The following is a 20,622-nucleotide window of genomic DNA, read 5'->3' on the forward strand; positions in this document are numbered from 1 at the left end:
TGTTGCTTGAATACATTGTTTTCTGGATTTCTAGTAGTGAACTTTAGCTGTCTTCACAATTGGAAACCCTTGACCTAGCAGCCCACCTGCAACAGGGCTGCAAGGACCCAGAGGTGATAACCCCACATCGGTTAGGATGGACCACTTTTTTCCCTGCATAGTGGTCACAAGGAGAGAACCCTGGAAATTGCTCTGATGCAAAGGGAAAGACTTTGTTTTGTTTTTGCTGAAACAAACAAATTCAATCTTTCTGAGTTTGATTCAGAAAGATAAAAATTAAGACTGAGTGGGATCAAACAAACATGATGCCTACCTCGCATTCACCTGTGCCTTTAGTGCTTCTGCCATACAGGAGAATGCAATGAAGGCACCAAGATCTCAAACCGCCAGGCAGGGACCTCTAAATATGGTGAGCAAACCACACCTAGGGGTTCAAGGTCAAACCTGGCAGACCTCCTTTCAGGAAGAAAATTATTAATTTTGTGTTTACTCAGGGGGCTTCACTGGCTCTTTTAGCCAAAATCATTGTCTACTTAATTTATATCTTTGATAATTTAGTTAGTGCTGATCAATATCTTTGCTTCAATGAGTATCTATCAGAGAATGAGATGTGTTAGGCCTTAGTGTGGTGCACTAGGTCCTTGGTATTTTCTGTTTTGATTTTTTTTTAAATATGTTGCAGTTTTTGTGTTTTTTTCATATGCATTATTTTAGCAAGATGCCACATAGTAGGCATACCAGTTAAACATTTGCTGCAGTCAAAAGTGAAGGGAAAGCGTACCATTATTTTGATTTTAACATCTAGAACCTAATTTATAGTTTGGCAGACAGGTACTCTGTAACAATTGTAGTGGAGTACCATGTCTGCCAAATAGACTGTCAGTCTGCTCAATTTTGAGTTGCTTCGACTGTCATGTTTCTTATGGCTGAACTGCTCCAAGCTCTGTAGTCTGAAACCCTACTTTGACTGGCCAACAGAGTTAGGGCTGTTGATGTAGGTGCATCAGACCATCCGCCCTAATTAGAGCGTTTGGTGTGATTTATTTTTGTTTGGGACAGCAAGGGAAATCCTGGTGGTCCTAAACAGAAAAAAGAAAAGTTTTGCTTTTTTCAAAAATAAACTGCTACATTGGAAGTTTGGTTTTGGGATACAAAAACGTTTGATGAGCAGCTACCTGAAAATAGCCCATTTTGAAGAATGTTTTGGTAACATGTTATCGAATCGCAATTTGAAATTGCAAATACATACCGATTCTGTATTAGGAAGGGGCGTGCTCAGGGCATCCCTTCCCAAAACCGAATTGCAGCAGTATGCAAGATTGCTATGTGATTGAAATGCAGTCGCAAAACATTCACATTTTACTACCTACTTCAAGTAGGTGTTAACCCATTTGCCAATAGAAGGTGTCCACAAAGGACCCCTTCCCCTATGTGAATGTTCGTGAAAATATTTTTTAAGAGCAAGCAGTGGTCCCATGGACCACTGCCTACTCTTACAAAATGAAAAGAAAACTTTTCATTTTTTTCTTAAATGCATACCATTTTCCTTTAAGGAAAAGGGACTGCATTTAAAAAAAAATGCTTTATTTTAAAGCAATCACAGAAATGGTGGTCTGCTGACCCTAGCAGGCCACCATCCCTGTGATTTTTGCATTTCCTAATGGGTTGCAAAGTGTGACCTACCTCATTAATATTCATGAGGTAGGTCGATTTGCGACCCATTAGGAAACGCAGGATGAAACTCTATGAGTTTCATACAATAGGAATAGTGATTACTTAATTGCAATTTGCAGAGAATCGCAATTAAATAATCGCTATTTCTAATGATGATACATCTGGCCCTTAGTTCCTTTAAGTGAGCTGCCAGGGCATGAAAGATCGCAAAATCTGGCAGATGGTAGTTCAGCCACGCTAGAGGAGGAAATTACCTCTGCCACCCTGACAGATGTCAGGCTGTTCACCATAGTCTAAATGAGGCCCAAAGTTTTTTTAGGACTATTTAATATGTTCCAGATACTGTTTCAGATAACTGTTACAGTGTTTTATGCATTGTATGCAGTATTCACTATCGCTAAAGGCTTTAATAGGTTTATTAAGGCATAACATGACTAGTATTTTCCTAATAATCCCCACTTTAAAAAGTATTGTATACATATTCTTGTCAAACTGAACACTTTTCTGCCAAGTCCAGTGTACTAATGGTTTGATGGGAATTAGTCCACGTTACTTCGGCTAATCAGTTCTCGCTGTGCTGCACTGCCCCACCTGCAAGCTCGCATTATCGAAAGACTGAATCATTCATTAGGGCACAACAGGTGAACCAATCGGATTGTTCCTTACAGACTCTCCTTAAGCATCCCTTACTACCCGATTGGAAATTCAGAATTGTGGTAGGGAATACTAAATGAGAGGTAAACTTGTTGTAATGATCAGTTGTAGATGCAAAAAAGTCGCTCACAGAGAATTGCTGGAACGTGTTGAACTCAGGATTGCTTAAAAATGTGCGCTACTCAAGGACCTCTGCATACCTATTAATAGAAGGAATACTCACCTTAAGTCCATGTTGCTGCACACAAGGGGCCAGATGTAGGAAGCATTTTGATTGGTGCAAACTGCGAAAATCGCAGTTTGCGCCATGCAAAATGCTCATCGCGATGCTCATTCACATTTTGCGAGTCGGTACCGACTCGCAAAATGTGAATGCGACTCGCAAATAGGAAGGAGTGTCCCCTTCCTATTTGCGACTCGCACCGCGATGCCAAATTGCTTTGTGACCGGGAACGCGGTCGCAAATCAATTCGCAGTTACCACCAGTGTCACACTGGTGGTAACCCATTCGCAAAAGTGAAGGGGTCCCATGAGACCCCTTCCCCTTTGTGAATGTTGCCCAAAAGGTTTTTTCAGAGCAGGCAGTGGTCCAGCGGACCACTGCCTACTCTCAAAAAACGAAACCAAATGGTTTCGGTATTTTTTTTGTTTTACAACTCGTTTTCCTTTAAGGAAAACGGGCTGCAAAAAACCCCCCAAAAACTGCTTTATTGAAAAAGCAGTCACAGACATGGAGTTCTGCTGTCTTCAGCAGGCCACCATCCCTGTGAGTGCGGAGACTCGCAATGGAGTCGCAAAATGCGACCCACCTCATTAATATTAATGAGGTGGGTCTTTGCGACCCCATAGCGAATCGCATACGGTGTCTGAGACACTGTTCTGCATCTGCATTTGCAATTCGGAAATTGCGAGTCGCACCGACTCGCAATTTCGAAATCGCAAATGCGGAAATTGCTACATCTGGCCCAAGGTTCTTTGCACCCAGCTGCAATTGCATTTATTCCTCCTTGTACTTTGTGGAACCACAATGCTTGTTGCATTACTCTAATACTCCTTGAATGCTCCAAGTACATCTATTGCTTTCTTCATGGATCTCTCCATTTGCTGCTGTGTGCATAGGATACCATTGTATTTAATGATGTCTCGACACACACACCTATTTAATTTCTGCTTCCTTCAAGGACTGTCAACGTATACACTGCTCCTTTTATCCCCACTGTCTGCGCTCCCTAATAACTGGCACTGCATAAACATCTGCCTGTAAACTGGTCCAATGTATTTCCTGACCCCTGAAAAACATCCTGTCTCACCAACAAGGTCCCTGGGGTCTGAGCTACTCTGCTAGAGTCTCATCTTACCTGAGCTAGCAGACAGGTGCAAACCCCTGGCATTAACCTTTCTTAGTGATGCGGATGTTCTTCCTGTTGTTGGACCGCTCGCACACCGTGTAAGAAAGACTGGCGTTTTCAGGAGATCCTCCGTGCTGCCTAGCTCTGTTGACGTCGTGCGGCATTTGGGCTGGAACCAAAGAAAGATCCTCATATATTAGTGAAGTGGTATGATATGCCAAAATTGTATCACACTAGAAAATTCCTGAGGACATTTATCAGAAGACAGCATGATGTTATATGATGGCAAAACTATGCTTGTCTTTTCGGACTTTAACATATAGAGGAGGAGACTCACCTTGGGTGGTAAAGGGGGAGGAATGTCGATGGCGAATGTGCCACTGCAATAGAAGAAGCAAACATGTCAATCTCAAAATTGAAGAAGGTGCAAACTAAATAACAGTAGTTATATTTTCTTCTGCATATGGATATTTGTTTTTGGGTACCTGACTATTTGCTTGCATCTTGGTGTCACTGAAGCAAATAACTTGCTCTGGACTAGCAGATGGGCTGGACTGTCTAATGCAATGTGGGACAGGATTGTTTTGCATAAGTTGATCATTGTCCTCAATGGCATAGGGTGCAAAAGCCCCAAGGGAATGGAAATGGCACAAAGTTCAGAGCTAATAATAGAGGCCAAGTTGTTTTAAATATTCCAATCATTACACTTTATTTCTCTCATGAAGACACTTAAGGTGGGAGAAGTATGTGAAGACATGGATCCCAAAACTCACTGGGTCTTAGCTACTAAAGCTGGCATTCAGGGATGAGACCTGATATGGTTGACACATCTACGGGATTCAATGCATGTTTTAGATGAAACATAGCTTTACAGTTTAAAATCAGTTGTCCCTTTTTTAAAGCGGGAACAGAATGGCAGCAGCTGTCAATGCTGCTGGGCCAGAGGTGAGTAAAGTACATTGAACTTTTTAATCACAAGGCAAATGCATGGATCAAAGTGATAAATGGACAAAAGAATCAATTGAGAGAAGTGACGGCTGTTAGAAGGTCCGCTTAACCACACGTGTCAATGCATTAAATGAGTGCAAAAGGAAGAGTGGGATATGCCCATGAATTGAATGTACATGAAGAGAGGCAAGCAATTCCAGTGTTGTGCTAGTGGTCACAATCTCTTATGATTGATTGCAGGGGAGGTCTGTGAGAAACAATGTAGAACACCACTGTTATTTCTAATAAAATAGCCAGGAGGGGGTAGCAGGTACAAAAAAGAGAATACATTCATTCTTAGTAATTTTATCTATAAAAGGAATGCTGGAGTTGGGTCAAGTGACCAGGTTTTACATACACTGGTGAGGTCTTCACCACACTTCTTGTGGGAAACATATGTCAATAATTTGTCCATCTGGTTGTATTTAATCCTCAAATTACTGGAATACATCTAGCATGTTCAGGCTGGGCAGGAGATAACAGGTGTCAGCATAGTCTGACTGATCCACGCAAATGATAACATTTCCAAATAGTTTAGAATTCTGGACAAGGAGCTACGAAATCTTTCGGAGAAAGGAATAGGAAAAGCAATTTCTAATCAGGAATGTCTGTAGGATACAAAAGAGATATTAGGTAGTCTAGGAGATAGGACTGAACTTCACTTGTACAGAGGAATTATTACAGTACCATCCAGGTGTCTAGCAGTGATAGCATCTCTACAGATGGAAGGCCACGACTGTGGTGTGTTGGTTTATATCAGAGGACGACTTTTGAGTTGAGGACAGTCATCACTGTCATAATAGGGAGACCGAGTTTGGAGTGCCAAATCTGGCTGAAAAGTGCCACATCGCTTGTTCCTGGTAAAGTAGGTCATTTTTTTTAAGCTTGTGTTTTATGTATATTTATCATTCAGTACAAGGATGGAGGGTGCAGGGAACCTCAGACTGCCTTCATATGTTTCTACAAAATATATCTTTGGATCTAGCAGGATTATTTTCAGCTGGTTTTAGGTAAGGATCATGAGAAGGAACCCTAGTTCATTTGATAACTTTCTCGAGGAGAGCTGAAAGATCTGAACTGGTAGATTTAAGAGAAGAAGTACATTGTGGCTGTTTTGTCTTTTCTCCAGAGTTAAATATATCTATAGTTTCTGCTACTTTTTGTTTACGATTTGTTAGGACATTTCTGAACCATTGCAATGTTGCTGCTTATGCTAGGTCGAAAACAAGTCTGTGTGTGTATACCTTCTGAAACTAAAGTCAATGTATCTGGCATTTGAAGACCTACACGACATCAGTTTAGTAGCATGTGGATCAGGTTTTGTCATTGTTGTCAATTTGTCCATTTTTAATGATTACCGTCTAGCAGCATGGCAGAAAAAGAGTGACGTATTGCGCTATCTTGGTTAAATGTGACAAAAAGGCATTGGGCCTATGTGAGATTTTCAGTGTTACAGGTGAAATTAGAATTAGGTATTCTGGAAGGCTCCCCTTACTCTGCAAGAATGCCATTCTTCAGCCCTTACGGAGTAATTTTGCACTGCCGCTAGGTGGCACCCTAGGACTACTGCCTTATCTTGCCTTATGGTAGAACAAGCCCTGTGGAGAGAAAGCCTCACTTTACAGCAAAGGAAACATGGTGAAGGACAGAAGGGAATAAGCTGAAAAAGAAAGAGAAGAAGCATGCTCCATCACTTGATATAAGAGTCAGTACTTACATCTCTACGTCATCATAGTCATCATCCACTTCACTGCTATCGCCCTCCTCCCTGTGAAGGTTGAAAGACAAGCATGCGAAATGCAATTTACTTTAGAAGCAAAAGCAGAACTGTAGAGCACAAAAGCATAAAATAAACAAACTGAGTCTACGGCAATCCGTGGGTATTGGGCTTGTTTTAGTGTTGGGTGGTGCCAAGCCTCCACGATGTGCATGCTAAATACCGACTCAGAGCTAACCCCAGATACCTTACACATCCTCGATATCTGATTGTTTTCCTCCCAGTCATTCTGTGGAAAAGGGTAATTGTAATAATATATGTAAGAACATGGGTTACTGGTTGAGGGGGTGAAACCCTAATCAAGCAGCAACCACGATCCTTGACAGGGTGAGGCACAAGCAAACCCCAATTTAACCTGTGCTCAACCCTCTGGTAGCTTACCACAGAGCAGTTAGACTTAACTTAAAGGTACTCTCTAAAGTATTTATGCAGCACTTCAAACAGTAATAAAGTGAAATACAACACTGCAAAAATCCCACACCATTGGCAAAAAATGGATTAAACTTTAATAAATAAAACAAGACCAAAATGTAAAACATTCAATCAAAAGAACCGGCGATATGCAAATTTAAAAGTGTCAGTGAAAAAAGAGCCAAGAAGCACAAAGCCCCAGCTGTAGATATCTGGTCAAGCCAGACCGGGTCAAAGTCACAAGTTCAGGTCAACCGCGATGGAGCACGGGCCATCTACAGGGACCTAGTTAGGCCTGCTGAACAAGAGTACTTTGAATCCTGGTTGAGGGAAGTTGCGAGTTCCCAAGGTATGCTTTGTATAGCCAAGGTAATACATTGGTTCCAAGAAACTCCGAAGCTGGGATGCAAGGTCCTGCCTTGTTATTGATGGTCCTGTCAATGAGGGCTTGCGCTTCGAAGACCAGTGTAGAGAATGCATCATACAGACAAGGCGATATGTCTGTTCCAAGACGCTGCGAGGCAGCAATGCCAGAACATGTGTCATTGTCAAGGTTGCCCTCGACGAAAGATTTGGGATGTGAGGATTTGCTTTAGGGAAGCTTTGCACAGTGGTGGTTCCCATATGGGGTGCAAGGTCACTGTGGAGTCCTTGAGCTGAGAGAAGCCTTGCAGCATGGGTGATGCACTGGTTCTACTTGAGACTGCGTTGCACAGCAGAGGAGATGGGTCAGTGCTGCTGGATTCGCTAACGGGCCAGCAGAGCACCTTCAGGCCCACTTACAAGGGTCAAGGACCGGGGTGGCACTACCTACCAGGGTAGGACTCACACATGGCAGAGTGCAGATGCTGGGTTCAAGGTTTTTGGAGACTTCTATCCCTGAAGCTGTAGTTAGGAGGACAGCCACCTAGCCCTTGGAGTCACTATGGGGTTCTGGGTTTAACAGATGCAGGTCCTTCTCACCCAGACAAGAGGGTACCAGGCAGCAGGTCAGCACACCAAGGCAGCAGTCCTTAAGTGCAGTGGTCCAGCAGAGTGGCAGACCTTTCAGCAGCACAGCAGACCTTCTTCCTGGCAGAGTATCCACAGGTCCAGAAGTGTACTGTAGAGTTGGTGTCTCATGTCCAATGTCTATTCCTAGACCTTCGCTCAGGGTGGGAGAAGCTTCTAAAGGTTTCCATTTGAGGTTTTCTGCCTTACCTTCCCAGACTAACTACATGGGTGTGCAGCCCTTTTGTGTGGAGGCAGGACACAGCCTCCTCAAGTGTAAGTAAAGCTTTGTCCAGCTCCACCCTCCCATCCTGTTAGTGATAGCCCATTCAGGCACACCTAAGCTCTCTATTGTGTGTGGCTGTCTAGGAGGAATATACAGAGTCCAACTGTCAGCTACACCCAGTCATGTGACCCAGTGACAGGCTGCAGGCACTACATGGCTAAGGCAGGAAAATGCCAACTTTCTAAAATGTGGCATTCTCAAAATTGTAATAGGAAATCCGACTTCACCATGAGAGAAGGTTTTCATTACAATTCCAAAGACACCAAATATGAACTGAGCACCTGCTCCCATTTGGAAATGATCACTCCAAAGTTATCCTAGGGGAGAGGCAGGCCTTGCAGTAGTGAAAAATGATTTTTAAAGTTTTTCACTACCAGGACATGTAAAGCTTGAAAGTACATGTCATACTTTTTAAATACACTGCACCCTGTCGTCTGGGGTGTCCAATGTGCACACTAGGGGTGACTTACATGTATCAAAAAGGAAGGTTTGGGCTTGGCAAAAGGTGTATTTTGCCAGGTTGAAAATACATGGCAGTTTAAAACTGCACATCACAAGCTGCACTGGTAGACCTGAGACATATTTAAAGTGCTACTTAAGTGGGTGGCACAATCAGTGCTGCATGCACACTAATAGCATTCAACGTACTGGCCCATGCACATGTAGTGCTACTTTACTAGGGACCTACATGGAAATTAAGTATGCCCATTGGGTGTATGTCATCTCTACCATGTTTTAAGGAGAGAGCACAGACACTTTAGCGCTATTTAGCACTGGTAAAGTGTGCAGAGTCCTCATGGCAGCACAAACAAAGTCAGCCAAACAGGACGGTTGAAGGCAAAAAGTGAGGGGATAACTATGCCAAAGATGCCCGGTCTAACAATATATTACTGGAAATAACCCTTTCATTCCAGCAGCAGGATTAGCAAGGAGGCAGATAAAGTAATGTAATGCAATGTCTAATTACAGCCTGTGGAAGCTGAGTAGCCTAAACAAAGTTGTTGGGGCTTCACTCACATTTTCTCCTCCCTGAAGGTCCTATACTTGTACTATACTTAGAATACTTGCTTAGCTATATCATCAGCGCTGCTCACCACTCATAAGAAAATCACAGTGCAGTACAGTTGTGTTGACTTACTCAGCACTTAAAGAAAATGAGCATCGGAATAAAGAGAGAAGAAATATTTATAGATGCTGTTGGTGCTAAGTGGAGCCACAGTGTGTTGCGTAGGCTCTCATTATTCTAATGAAACTACTGGATTTTGAGCAGCAAGATCGTCCACGGTGTGGGAGACTGAGTCCGACCCACTGCGGGTGACACCTGTCACTCCAAATCTGGGTTTTGCTCTGGCTAACTAGCAGTGCCTCATCTCTACCAAAGGATAGTGATGATTGGGCAGCCGAGCGCATGACATATTAGGCTACTCAGGGAAGTCGTGGTCACTCAGGTCACATCCGGTTCTCTCATTCACAATTCAGTCTCATATATAAATGAGAAACAGAAGCAGTATATGTTTCAATGATTGGTTTAATAAAACAACTGAATGTTAGATAGCAAAGTGTGAGCTGCAATAACCAGGACGCCACAACATGACAGTATTAAAATGGTGACGAGAAGAGTGAAGCATAAGAATAACGCTATCATATTGTCACTATAATCGATGGATTATTTCCTATCTAAGTCATAATTTGAGCACAGCATGTTAAGCTCTAATTCTGCCTTTCAGGTTCCCCCGGGGAGACATCAACCCTCATACCTGAGCAAAGGCCTGTAGTCTGCATTAGCATCTGTAATGAAGCATTCAGCGATCAGCATACAGTCGTGATTTCCTGGCTGGAATCTCCCTCTTAACGTGTAATGGGACTAGGAAGTGTTTTTATAACAACACAGCTAATGTTCTGAGAAAATGTCCCTACGTAAGGATGTGTATTTTCTACGAATGTTGGAGACTAAACTTCTACCATGTTCACCGGCAATGTACCAAACTGTAGCCTTGAACGAAGCACAAAGTGATCAAGAATGTCTTGTTTGAGAAGACAGTGTTAGGCTAAGCACAACAGTTAGATTGATGAAAAATAAAACAAGACCGTAAAAATGGTTACTGCAAAATAACAATGCGAAGCTGAATAAAATATCTAGGTTAAAGTGCACAGCGGCCTAGTGTGTTAAAATAACGTGCATGGAGCTATAACTTAAATGGCTACACAACAAGTGTATACCTGCTACCCCTAGTCATTATTTTCTTTTGCAGTTCTCTATGAATTAATTGCGCTTGCCATCTTTAATAATCCATTTCCTACTTGTATATTTCTAAATAGTGAAATGTTGGGTTTGTCAGATAAGATAAAGTAGCACTGTTGTCCATAACCCATAGTAGGTTGGTGTAATTGTCACATATGATGGCTTAGTTTCAGTGTGCGGAAATGCACTTGAGTATCCTTGGTCTGACATCACCAAGGTGTCAGATTCCTCAGCGGACTGATTTCTATTCACAGCCTCAGAACAATGGTAAAATCTGGGTGTCCAGGTTTTGACTCTCCTTGTCTGCAAAGGTAGAGGCAACCCCTTCGGGTAGCCACAATGCCTCTGACAATGGAACTTCTACGTCAATAGTGCCCTCCAGAAGTAGCCCCCAAGAGGAAAAATCCTGAAGGGAAAAAACCCCTGATGTCAACTGGGGACTCTCAGGAGGCTAATGAGGACTGTTACTGATGGTAGAAGACCAGGACTGCAGCAAAGCTCAGAAGATGCAGAAAAGGCTAGTATAAATATAGAGAGGTTCGGAAGGGCAGCAACAGGAGCAAGAATCATCGTCAGGAGCAAGGACCTACCCACAGGAGGGAAGATAGATCAGCAGGAATGAACAGACACCAGCAGGAAAGAAGATGCACAAGCAGGAAAGAGGACACACCAGTAGGAGAGAGGAGTGTTGCAATACAAAGAGAAACACAGTTCTGTTCCGTATATACCCAAAAGCAGGAAGTGAGTGACATGGAGGAAGAAGCGAGGCCGCCATGATGAATTGGGAAATGCTGGCAGAAATACCATGATAGAGCTTCCATGATGGATTGGTTAAGTAAAAACCCTTCCCCAGGGATTCTGGGAAGAAGAACCTAGAGAGAGCAAGAAAATGGCTTCCAAGGAGAGGAATGCCTCCAGCCCATCTGACAAGCAAGGCAAAGGTTGGCTCTCCACAGCCCCTTGCAGGACACCTCAGGCTGCAGTCAAGTGTTTAAGGCATCCAGCTGTATAGCGCAGGACACCAGGGAGGCAGTGGAGTGAGTAGCGGGTCGGGCTGCGATCCACGGAGTAACACAAGGTAATTCTCAGTCTTAGGATTCACAAGCAGCAGTTCAAAAAATATATTTAGCCCCTACACAAAGAATATAATCTGCAATTGCAAATCCCAAATTCAGATGCACAGAATTGGGAATTTCAGGGTGTGGAAAATTTTCCAAATTTGTAAGTGTGAATGTGGGAAAATGGCCCTCCTTAGAGAAAAGGGAGGTCATCCTTTGAACTCCAACAAAGACGCAATTTTATTCGTTTTCACAGCCACTCCCATCGGGAGTGATATGTTCCTTCTGCAGAAGTACATTTGCTGCAAAGAAGGTACTAGTAAAGGTTAAAATTTTATGTGAAACCCCTTCTAATAATAGCTCATTTTCTGAGACGTAGGAAAGGGAAATAAGGTTTCAGGTAGAAAAAAGTTAAATGCACATTTACTCGTTAAACCATGAGCATTATCTCCTGAAAAAGTAAGGCCAGAGCAGTGGTGCACAACTGTAAATTTACAATTTCATAAAGCTTGCAAGAGTACTCATGAGGACTGCGCTGAACATTCTAAAAGCTGAAAATCGGAGCCATTTTTGGAGATAACATCCACAGATTTTTTCGAAATTTTCGTCCTTTTATCAAACTTGTTTTTATTAGGTTGAATTCCATACAGACAGAACATTAGTCAATGAACCTTGTATGAACTGTCTGAGTATGGTTGCTAATTAAACTCACATTATTGTATGAGACAGTATCAATATCAGCTTTGTCATGATAGAGAGTTTCAACCAGTTTTGTTAATTAAGAGAAAAGAAAGAGAAAGAAAGAAAAGTTATAGAGCATATAAACATATATCAACATGAACTGGAGTTGGGAGATTATAATGTTACATCATGTTATTTATATCTTTACCGCAGACAAGCATCATTTATGTCTTCTTCAAGAGGATGGGGGTTGGAGCTGGTTGCAGTTCATATGTCTCGACTCTTTGGTCAGGAGGAGGGTTATCTCCAGAGAGATGGGTTACTCTTCTAAATTTGAAATACGTGCAGTGCTCTAATTCTAGTTGGGCACACAGTCAGTGGGAGGCCTCTGGACAGATAGAATACTAATGGGCCCATTTATACTCAACGTTTTTAAAGTCTTTCGCAAAGATGTCTGCAATCCTTTCCATAGTCAGTGCCCTCCAAAGACGAGCCTGCCACTGGGTTAGCGAATGGGCCTCTTTCTTTTTCTAGGCTGCCACTATTGCCATTTTAGCAGCACCTAGGCAAAGCCACATAATGGCCCTATCGTCTCCCGTTTGGTACTGGAGAATGTCATCTTGCAGTCTTAGAAGTGCGCAGTGGTCAGTGTCCGGTATGGGGTATCCCAGTATATCTTTGATGTGGGCCAGGATTTCGTTCCAAAAAGGGTAGTAGAAAATATGATAAAACAACAACCAAACTAAAATTACACTTCACTACATCTATCGTCGTGCCCTTACCTAAAATTTACTTGAACTGGTGTGGATTTAAATCACTGAACTTGGTTATAATTATAGAATGCTAAATGGCGTGTAGATGGTCTTTAAAAATTTAATATACCCACATCTTGCAATATGTGTTAGATACTTGTTGCATAAGAAGGATTCCCTGCACCTATTAAAACTGTAGAATCTGGGTGCGCTTATGAAAGCTTATTAGAGGGAATTATGTAGGAGTCGCCACCATGTGTACGGAGTGTACAAACCTACACGACATAAAGAAAACAAACTTGTTATACAATTATTGCCTAAAAGAAGTATAATATAATAAAAATACCAACAAAAAAAAGTGAAGTAGGCCAAATCTATAACTGTGTGTATAAAAGTTCACTAAAAGACTTTAAAACTGAGATACAGATATCCTGCAATGCATAATCCACCTCCATTCGGGTCCTGCCCCCTGTGGCAGTGTACTAATGTTCAGGGTCTCTGTTGGGTCTCATATGTAAGTACTGGTGGAACGTGCAATTGCTCTTTTTGAAACTCTTCCTAGTCAACATTTGGGGGGTGCATCAGCCACTTGGTTAACAATGTGGCTTTAGGTGCTGCCAGCTTTTTAATTCCTGTAAATTGTTGGGCACATGATTGCAGTTGGTTTTTCCTCATGATGTTGAAGAATTTCCCAAGACGGGCCAGCTCCATGGGAATCTCCGCAGTAAATATGTATTTAACGGCTTCTTTACATGTCCTTAGACCACATTTCAGGAAAAGAAGTTTTAAAAGTCGATGTCTCTCTGAGGCCAAGCCCGGGCAGCAGCATATTAAATGACAAATGGATTCAGTGTGATAATTACATAGAATACATTCCTGAAAGTGCAGCCGCATTGATTTCCAACTGTATCTAAATTCCCAAGCCGGTAATGTTAGGAGTCGCATATGTAAAATGCTTTAGAGCGATTGTATATCTGAATATCCCAGTACAATTTATCGCATTGTGTCTCAAGAATTTCTTCCCCCAAAACCTGCTCCCAGAAGTTGTGGTGGCGGGGCCTTGTCAAGTGACCTAGTAAAGCATAGAGATGGGAGATAATCCCTTTAGGGGGCCTGCCCTGCGTATCTATTGTTGGAATGGTGTGAACTCTCTTGTGGCTGCCTGTCGATTTTCAGGTAACAGTGACCAGTGGCGCAGTTGAGTATAGTGATAAAGTTCAGCTTCTGGAAGATTGAATTCTCTCTTACAGTTCTCAAACGTCATTATGTCAGTATTGTGGAATAAATCTGCTAATACCAAGCATCCTCCCTCACGCCATTTATCCAATTGTCCTTTTTGTAGGGCAGGGGGAAAGGCTGGGTTATAGTGTAGTGGTGTGTGTGGGGAAGGGAAAGTCGTCCAGCCTCTTGTGTTTGTTACATCATCCCAGACCGTGAGGTTAGTTTTTATTGGTATGCTAAGGTATGCATTACGCGAGCGGTCTGCCTTAGGCTTCCACAATACATCCCAGATCACCCTCCCCACCACAACCCGGTCCATGTGGAGCCAGTGTTTATCAGATTCTCTAAGGGACCATTCTGTGACCACTCTTTGTTGGGCATCGTTATAATATAACTGAAAATCTGGCAGGCTCAGACCACCTCTCTCCTTAGGCATGCTTAACATTTTGTAAGATAATCTGGCTCTGTTTCCCTGCCATATAAACCGCACTAGAAGGGTAAGGAGGGTTGAAAAAAAGGCGCAATCTACTTTCAGCGGGAAGTTCTGAAATATATAGAGTATCTTAAGCAAAAGTGTCATTTTAATGGCATTGGTCCTCCCCTACCACGTGAGATAAGATGGGGCCCAACGTTGCAGGGTGTCTTTTATGCTTGTCTGTAGCGGGGAGTAGTTGGCCTTGTAGAGGCCTGCTATATGTGGTGTGATTTTGATACCCAGATAAGTTATTTCCTTTTTTGCCCATTGGTATGGTGTGGTGGCCGGCAGTAGTCCCATCTCCGGCGGGTGCATGGTCAAATTCATCATGTAGGACTTGGAAAGATTTACTTTAAATCCCGCCACCTCTTCGAAATGACATAGTTCCTCCTGCAGGGCAGAGGATGAGGAGGCTGGATCAGTCAGTGTCAGGAAAACATCATCCGTGAATAGGTATATTTTATGTTCTGTCGTCCCAAAGGTGATCCCGTGCATGGTGGGTGATGCACGGATACGCGCAGCTAAGGGCTCTATACTAAGAGCAAATAGTAAGGGGGTGAGAGGGCATCCCTATCTCGTCCCCCTTGTCAACGGCAATGGAGCTGAACTAGAACCATTTATTAACACTCTGGAGTAGGGAGCTGCATAATTGGCACTTATCATCTTGATAAGTATTTCGCAGAACCCATGTACCCTAAGAACTTGGGTCATGAAGGCCCAGTCTAGTCGATCAAATGCATTTTCGGCGTCTAAACTCAAAAGGATGTCTGGGACCTTTTTCTTATGAGTTTTTTCCAGTAGATGTATCACCCTATGAATGTTATCGTGTGTCTGACAACCTTTTACAAATCCTGATTGGTCTGGACGTATCAGATCAGGGAGTAGCTCTTCGAATCCAGTAGTCAATATCCTAGTGTGGAGTTTTGCATCTAGATTCAGAAGAGCTATGGGTCTGTGGGAGCTACAAATTTGTGGGTCTTTCCCCGGTTTGAGAATGACCGAGATGATAGCCTCACCCATTGTGTGTGCGGTGATCCCTGATGTACCTATATGGTTGAATATGTTGGTTAGGTAGGGCGTCAACTCTGAGCTATAGGTTTCAAAAAATTGAGTGGTCAAACCATCTGGCCCTGGCGACTTATATAGTTTAAGGCGGTTTATTGATGTCTGTACCTCAGTTTCCTCGATAGGTGCCCCCAATTGCTCGTTATGTGCTGTCGTGACTTTGGGCAGGCCAATATTTTCTAAGTAGGCCAATTGGGCGGAGTCTGAGGTGGGTGTCGCCGTGTATAGATCGTGGTAGAAGCTGCCAAATATATTTGGCTTCTCTACATCTGATTCAGTCAGTCCATTAGTGGGGTGCTGTATATCCCCTATGTGTTCCTTTTCCCTTTTTACCCGTAACTGTCTAGCTAGGTGTGAACCCACCTTGTTCCCTTGTTCATACGTCGTTCTCCGTGGTCATAGTAGTGTGAGTTCTGCTCTGTTTGCATGTATAGCATTAAATTTGCCCCTCAAGGCTGCCATTGTGCATTGAAGGGATAGGGTCGGGTGGGCTTTAAGAGCTTCTTCGGTAGCCCCTAGTTCTGTCTCTAATGCTAGACGCTCCTGTCCCTTCTGTTTGTTTAGTGCCGCAGTTAGGGAGATACGTTTCCCCCGCAGTACTGCTTTGAAGGCATCCCATGTTATGCTTAGATTGGTATCTGCTGGGTTGTTGAGTGCACAATATTCCCCGATGGTGGTGTGTATGTCTTCTCTAGAAGGCTTATCTCTGATCAAGGAGGGTGGGAAGTACCATTGCGGGGTTTTTGATCTGTTCCCTCTCCAGTCTATTGTAAATTCCATTGGGGCATGCTCTGAGAAGGTGATGGAATGTATTGTTGCTTCAAGAAGCTCCTGGGGTACCCCCTGGCTAGCGAATACATAGTCAATTCTTGAGTAAATTTTCCTCCTTTTTTCGGAATTGGGCTCCTACTTGAGAGAATTGTTTGGTCATGAAAACACTTTGTTTTTTTCGATACATTGTCTGTTTAGTCCATGAATTACTATTTCTCTTACCTACTAGCGCTTTTAGTTATCTAGAGAGCTGCAGGTCTTTTATCCTTTCATTTTTCCTGAATGTCAAGTGGGGAGCTTTATAAAAAAAATACACCTAAGTTCTCTGCTCCCCTTACCCTTCTTTCTTTCACAGTATGAGGGGAACCAAGGATTTAGAGGGTCATGTAGAGTTTGCCCAAGTGGTCAGTCATTCCATAGATCGTGGGTGCTCCTCCTTAAACAAACATGTGAAGAAACCACTGAGTGACCCTTGGAAATCATTGGCAGCATCAGATTCATTACAGTGGCCCCTTTGACGTGTCTGGGGGCCGTGTTCTATTTGGGGTAGGCGTTATAACTCAGACTCTGCTGCCCTGTCTGGCAGGTTACCTTGGTGTGGGCAAAACTAGAGCTTCCCCCACTCTGACAGCCTATGAATGTTTGCATAAGAAATCAAATGCCAAATTTTGCAGTGATTACCACACCTACGGCTTGTGATTACTGCACCCACTATCCCCCCCCCCCCCCCCCCCCCCAACATGATTTTCGCTAGGTGAAGCCTGCTGTAATTTGTGCAGGAAAAAAACATATCATTCTAAATATTAACATAGCTGAAGGGGGAGGTCAGGTGGCATTAATGCCCATAAACTAAGGTGTGGAATTCAAAATAATTCTGCACAGGAAAATATCACACTCCAAGCTGCCAGTATTAACTGTGAAGGGTAACTTTACAGGAAATAATGGGGCAATTGTAATGAGGCCTATCGGTTCAGCACAAAATTTGGCGCTGAAATTAGTACTTGTAAACTTTTAATTTAGTTCGTTTTGTAAGCTTGTTTTGTAAATATGCTACGTGTTGGCAGTTCTCAGATGTATAAAAAATAAGCCCTGGTCAAACAGCAGGAATTTCATTGAACGGCAGCCTTTTGATTTGTTAATGCTTGTTTTGATGTGATTGTGGCAAAACCTTATTTTTGAAAGAACTGCTGAGACCTCAAAAATCTTTTTAAAAATATTGGCTAAAAGCTAAAACATTTTTTGATCTCATAAAATGCATGTTGCGATAGTAGTCGTCTGCACTGCAGGGAACTATTTTGTGTGTCAATGTTCTCCTTGTGATAGGACAGATTGCTGCCACTCAACGTTAAATTAGCCAATGGCTAAAGTGGGCTAACCCTGCACTCCAAATTGTATGTTGTAATAGGTGTAAAACAATGTGAATGGCACAATAACAGATCAATGGATCGAGAGGAGTGGCTGAAAGCTCGGAAATGTAATTATATTACATAGAATTTTAGTAAACTCAAAGGTTTTTGCTAACGCCAGACCTAATAACCAAAGTCAGTATCTATTAAATGGCAGTTAAAGGAGACGAAGCTCTCTGACATGTTTTATCATTGTCCCATGTTAAGTCTTTCAGTTGAATGCCTATGTGAAAGGTTCTTATTTCAGACGTTTTGTGAATATGTGATAGTTTGCGTCTCCCCTCAGGACCAGGTCAAGTGCATCCCAAAGTCTGGGATCCTGCACGCCGCACCATCACCTACTGTACTTTTGTTACTTGGGTCGATCGGGTAAGAGATGTCTGATTTGGGTGCTCTGGACCACTTTTCACATTATTTGCGTGATACGCAACCATTATTTTAAAAAATGTAATAAACTGCGTGGGTTGAACATACACATTACATACATCAAATGTATCACCCCATTCCATATTTTTTCTACTAAGCTATTATCTGGACCTACTCAGGTATGCTGCTATGGACAGCAATGCGCCCCTTATTGTAATCATACGTGTTTCGCTTCAATGCGCCCCTTATTGTAATCATACGTGTTTCGCTTCAATGCGCCCCTTATTGTAATCATACGTGTTTTGCTTCAATGCACCCCTTCTTGTAATCATACGTGTTTCGCTTCAATGCGCCCCTTATTGTAATCATACGTGTTTCGCTTCAATGCGCCCCTTATTGTAATCATACGTGTTTCGCTTCAATGCGCCCCTTATTGTAATCATACGTGTTTTGCTTCAATGCACCCCTTCTTGTAATCATACATGTTTTGCTTTATCTGGCAAACAATCTGTATGGAATACACTTAACTCCTCTGCGTCTTTTAGTGCAATAACCTAACAAGGTACAGGTGAGAGCAGTATGTCAATTGTGGGACGTCTGGCACTTGAGAGGGGAATTCTCCTCATGTTGGGTACCTCTCTCATCTTCTACCTTTTCAACATTCAGGTGCAGCTCATACCTGGAGGGGTCTGTGGCTGTGGAGGTTATTTGAGACCTGGAGGCGCGGCCAACATGCAGGGGTCGATCCTGTAACACAAAGAGTGAAACTTTAGAATGAGGACAATCACCGTGAGATGTAGAGGGCTCTGTAGCATCAGGATGTAAGGCTCAAGGGGGCATCACCCACGAACACCTGCTTGTGATAAAACTGCCTAAAGAGTGGAACATTTGTGCAGGGCCCAAAACTAGCCGGGCGCCTAAGACGGCAGAGAGAGTGCAGCGAGATAAGGTCTAGGGAAAAAAGAGCAGGATGAGCGTTTAAGTCAATGCTTAATTTGTAAATAAAGAGGTGCCGGTGCTCAAAGCCCTTCTCTTAAACACGAGGCTGCCGTAATTAAATCTGCCAGCACTGAATACTGAGGCAGTGTAATCTTGAAGCCATCTCGGGTCTCTTCAATCCATTTACGGCCACCCCTGCCCCTTCAGCTCTTCCTTCAACTTTCTACTTTCTCCCTTTATGACGCTTTTTCGTTTTTCCTTCTTCCGTCTTCCCCATATGTGTCTTTCTCTCGCAGCAAATGCTTGAGGCATAAGAATAAGCACCGGCCTTCACAAATAAGTGCAGGTGCTCAGCACCGGAAACAACAAGCACAAATTAAGCACTGGTTTAAGTATGTATGAAAACTTAAGGTACAATGAACTGACTGACTAAACATTCACAGCGTCATGTGCCTGTTGGACGGCTTTTTGGCGTGGGTTTAAAATGCAGCCTTAGCCAAACAGGACAGTTCATCAGATTTATACTGAATTCCGGGAGTGATGGGGAGATCCTAACAGAGGAACTGTATTTCAGATGTTACGGGATTGAACAGTGAAGGTTCCGCCACCCTTAGTAATAAGGTTACGTGGTGACATTTTTAAGCGGGACTAATTAGACTGAGAAAACTCCTTGGAGGACGATATGTGGCATTCTGGAAATTAACACATTCTTTAGCCAGATGGTGGATGCATTTTTAGGTAGGAAATGGCAGACCAATTTAAGCTGAACTCGGTCAGTGCAGGGATCTTATTGCGGCTGAAGCTTGATCTTGTCTTCCGAGGTCAGTGTCTGCCTTACCAGCCTCGCTTTGGGCCCCTTGGAGTTTATGGATCTCTGGCCCATATTTAAGAAAAAGTGAGGCATCAGCGCCACTGTCTCTGCGCCCCCCTACCAGCACCTAACAACACCATGGTTGCACCGTATTTATAATATGGCACAACACGGCAGTCGTTTAGACAATAGCGTAAAAAATGTTTACGCTATTGTGCCACTTTGCTAGAGTAGTGTCAAGAGTTTTAACTCTAGCGTAGCAAAGTGCAAGGAGGTCCATAGGTTTCTATGGGTGTGTCATTTTAACGCCTCCTCTGAGCAGGCTTAAAAATAATGTAAAAAATGGGGCAGTGAAATCTGTTAAATTTCACCGCGCCATTTTAGCGGGCCTCCTAGCACTGGCACACCCGCTTGCATACATTATGCCTGGTGCAGGCATAATGTGGTGCAAGGGGTTACAAAGTGGCGCAATGCATACATTGTGCCACCTTGTAAATATGGCATGGCAGAAAAGTTACTTTAGCACCGCCTTAGCGTAAAACAAATTATGCTATGGTGGTGCTAAGGTGGCGCTGGGGGCTCTTAAACATGCCTCTGTTTCTAAGGAGAGCACAATAAAAGGCGTTACCACTGGTGGAAAGGTCAGATGATGTATAGTGTTATAAAGAATAACTTTAATAGGTTAGCATGTTGGAAAATCACAGTAC

At 43.0% G+C, this 20,622-nt stretch overlaps 1 protein-coding gene across 1 annotated transcript in view; it reads right to left on the bottom strand.

Moving 5' to 3' along the window:
- MAP4K1 (mitogen-activated protein kinase kinase kinase kinase 1) overlaps positions 1-20,622 on the bottom strand; it is a 539,453-nt gene that overhangs the window by 174,641 nt on the left and 344,190 nt on the right. The window contains exons 15-18 of the mRNA XM_069206994.1: positions 18,845-18,912; positions 6,382-6,432; positions 4,015-4,057; positions 3,687-3,846 (exon numbers count right to left, since the gene is read on the bottom strand). Of these exons, the coding sequence (XP_069063095.1) occupies positions 3,687-3,846; positions 4,015-4,057; positions 6,382-6,432; positions 18,845-18,912 (322 nt within the window). The remainder of the gene's footprint in view (positions 1-3,686; positions 3,847-4,014; positions 4,058-6,381; positions 6,433-18,844; positions 18,913-20,622) is intronic.

This window comes from Pleurodeles waltl, chromosome 9, assembly GCF_031143425.1.
Source record: "Pleurodeles waltl isolate 20211129_DDA chromosome 9, aPleWal1.hap1.20221129, whole genome shotgun sequence".
Classification (NCBI taxonomy): domain Eukaryota; kingdom Metazoa; phylum Chordata; class Amphibia; order Caudata; family Salamandridae; genus Pleurodeles; species Pleurodeles waltl.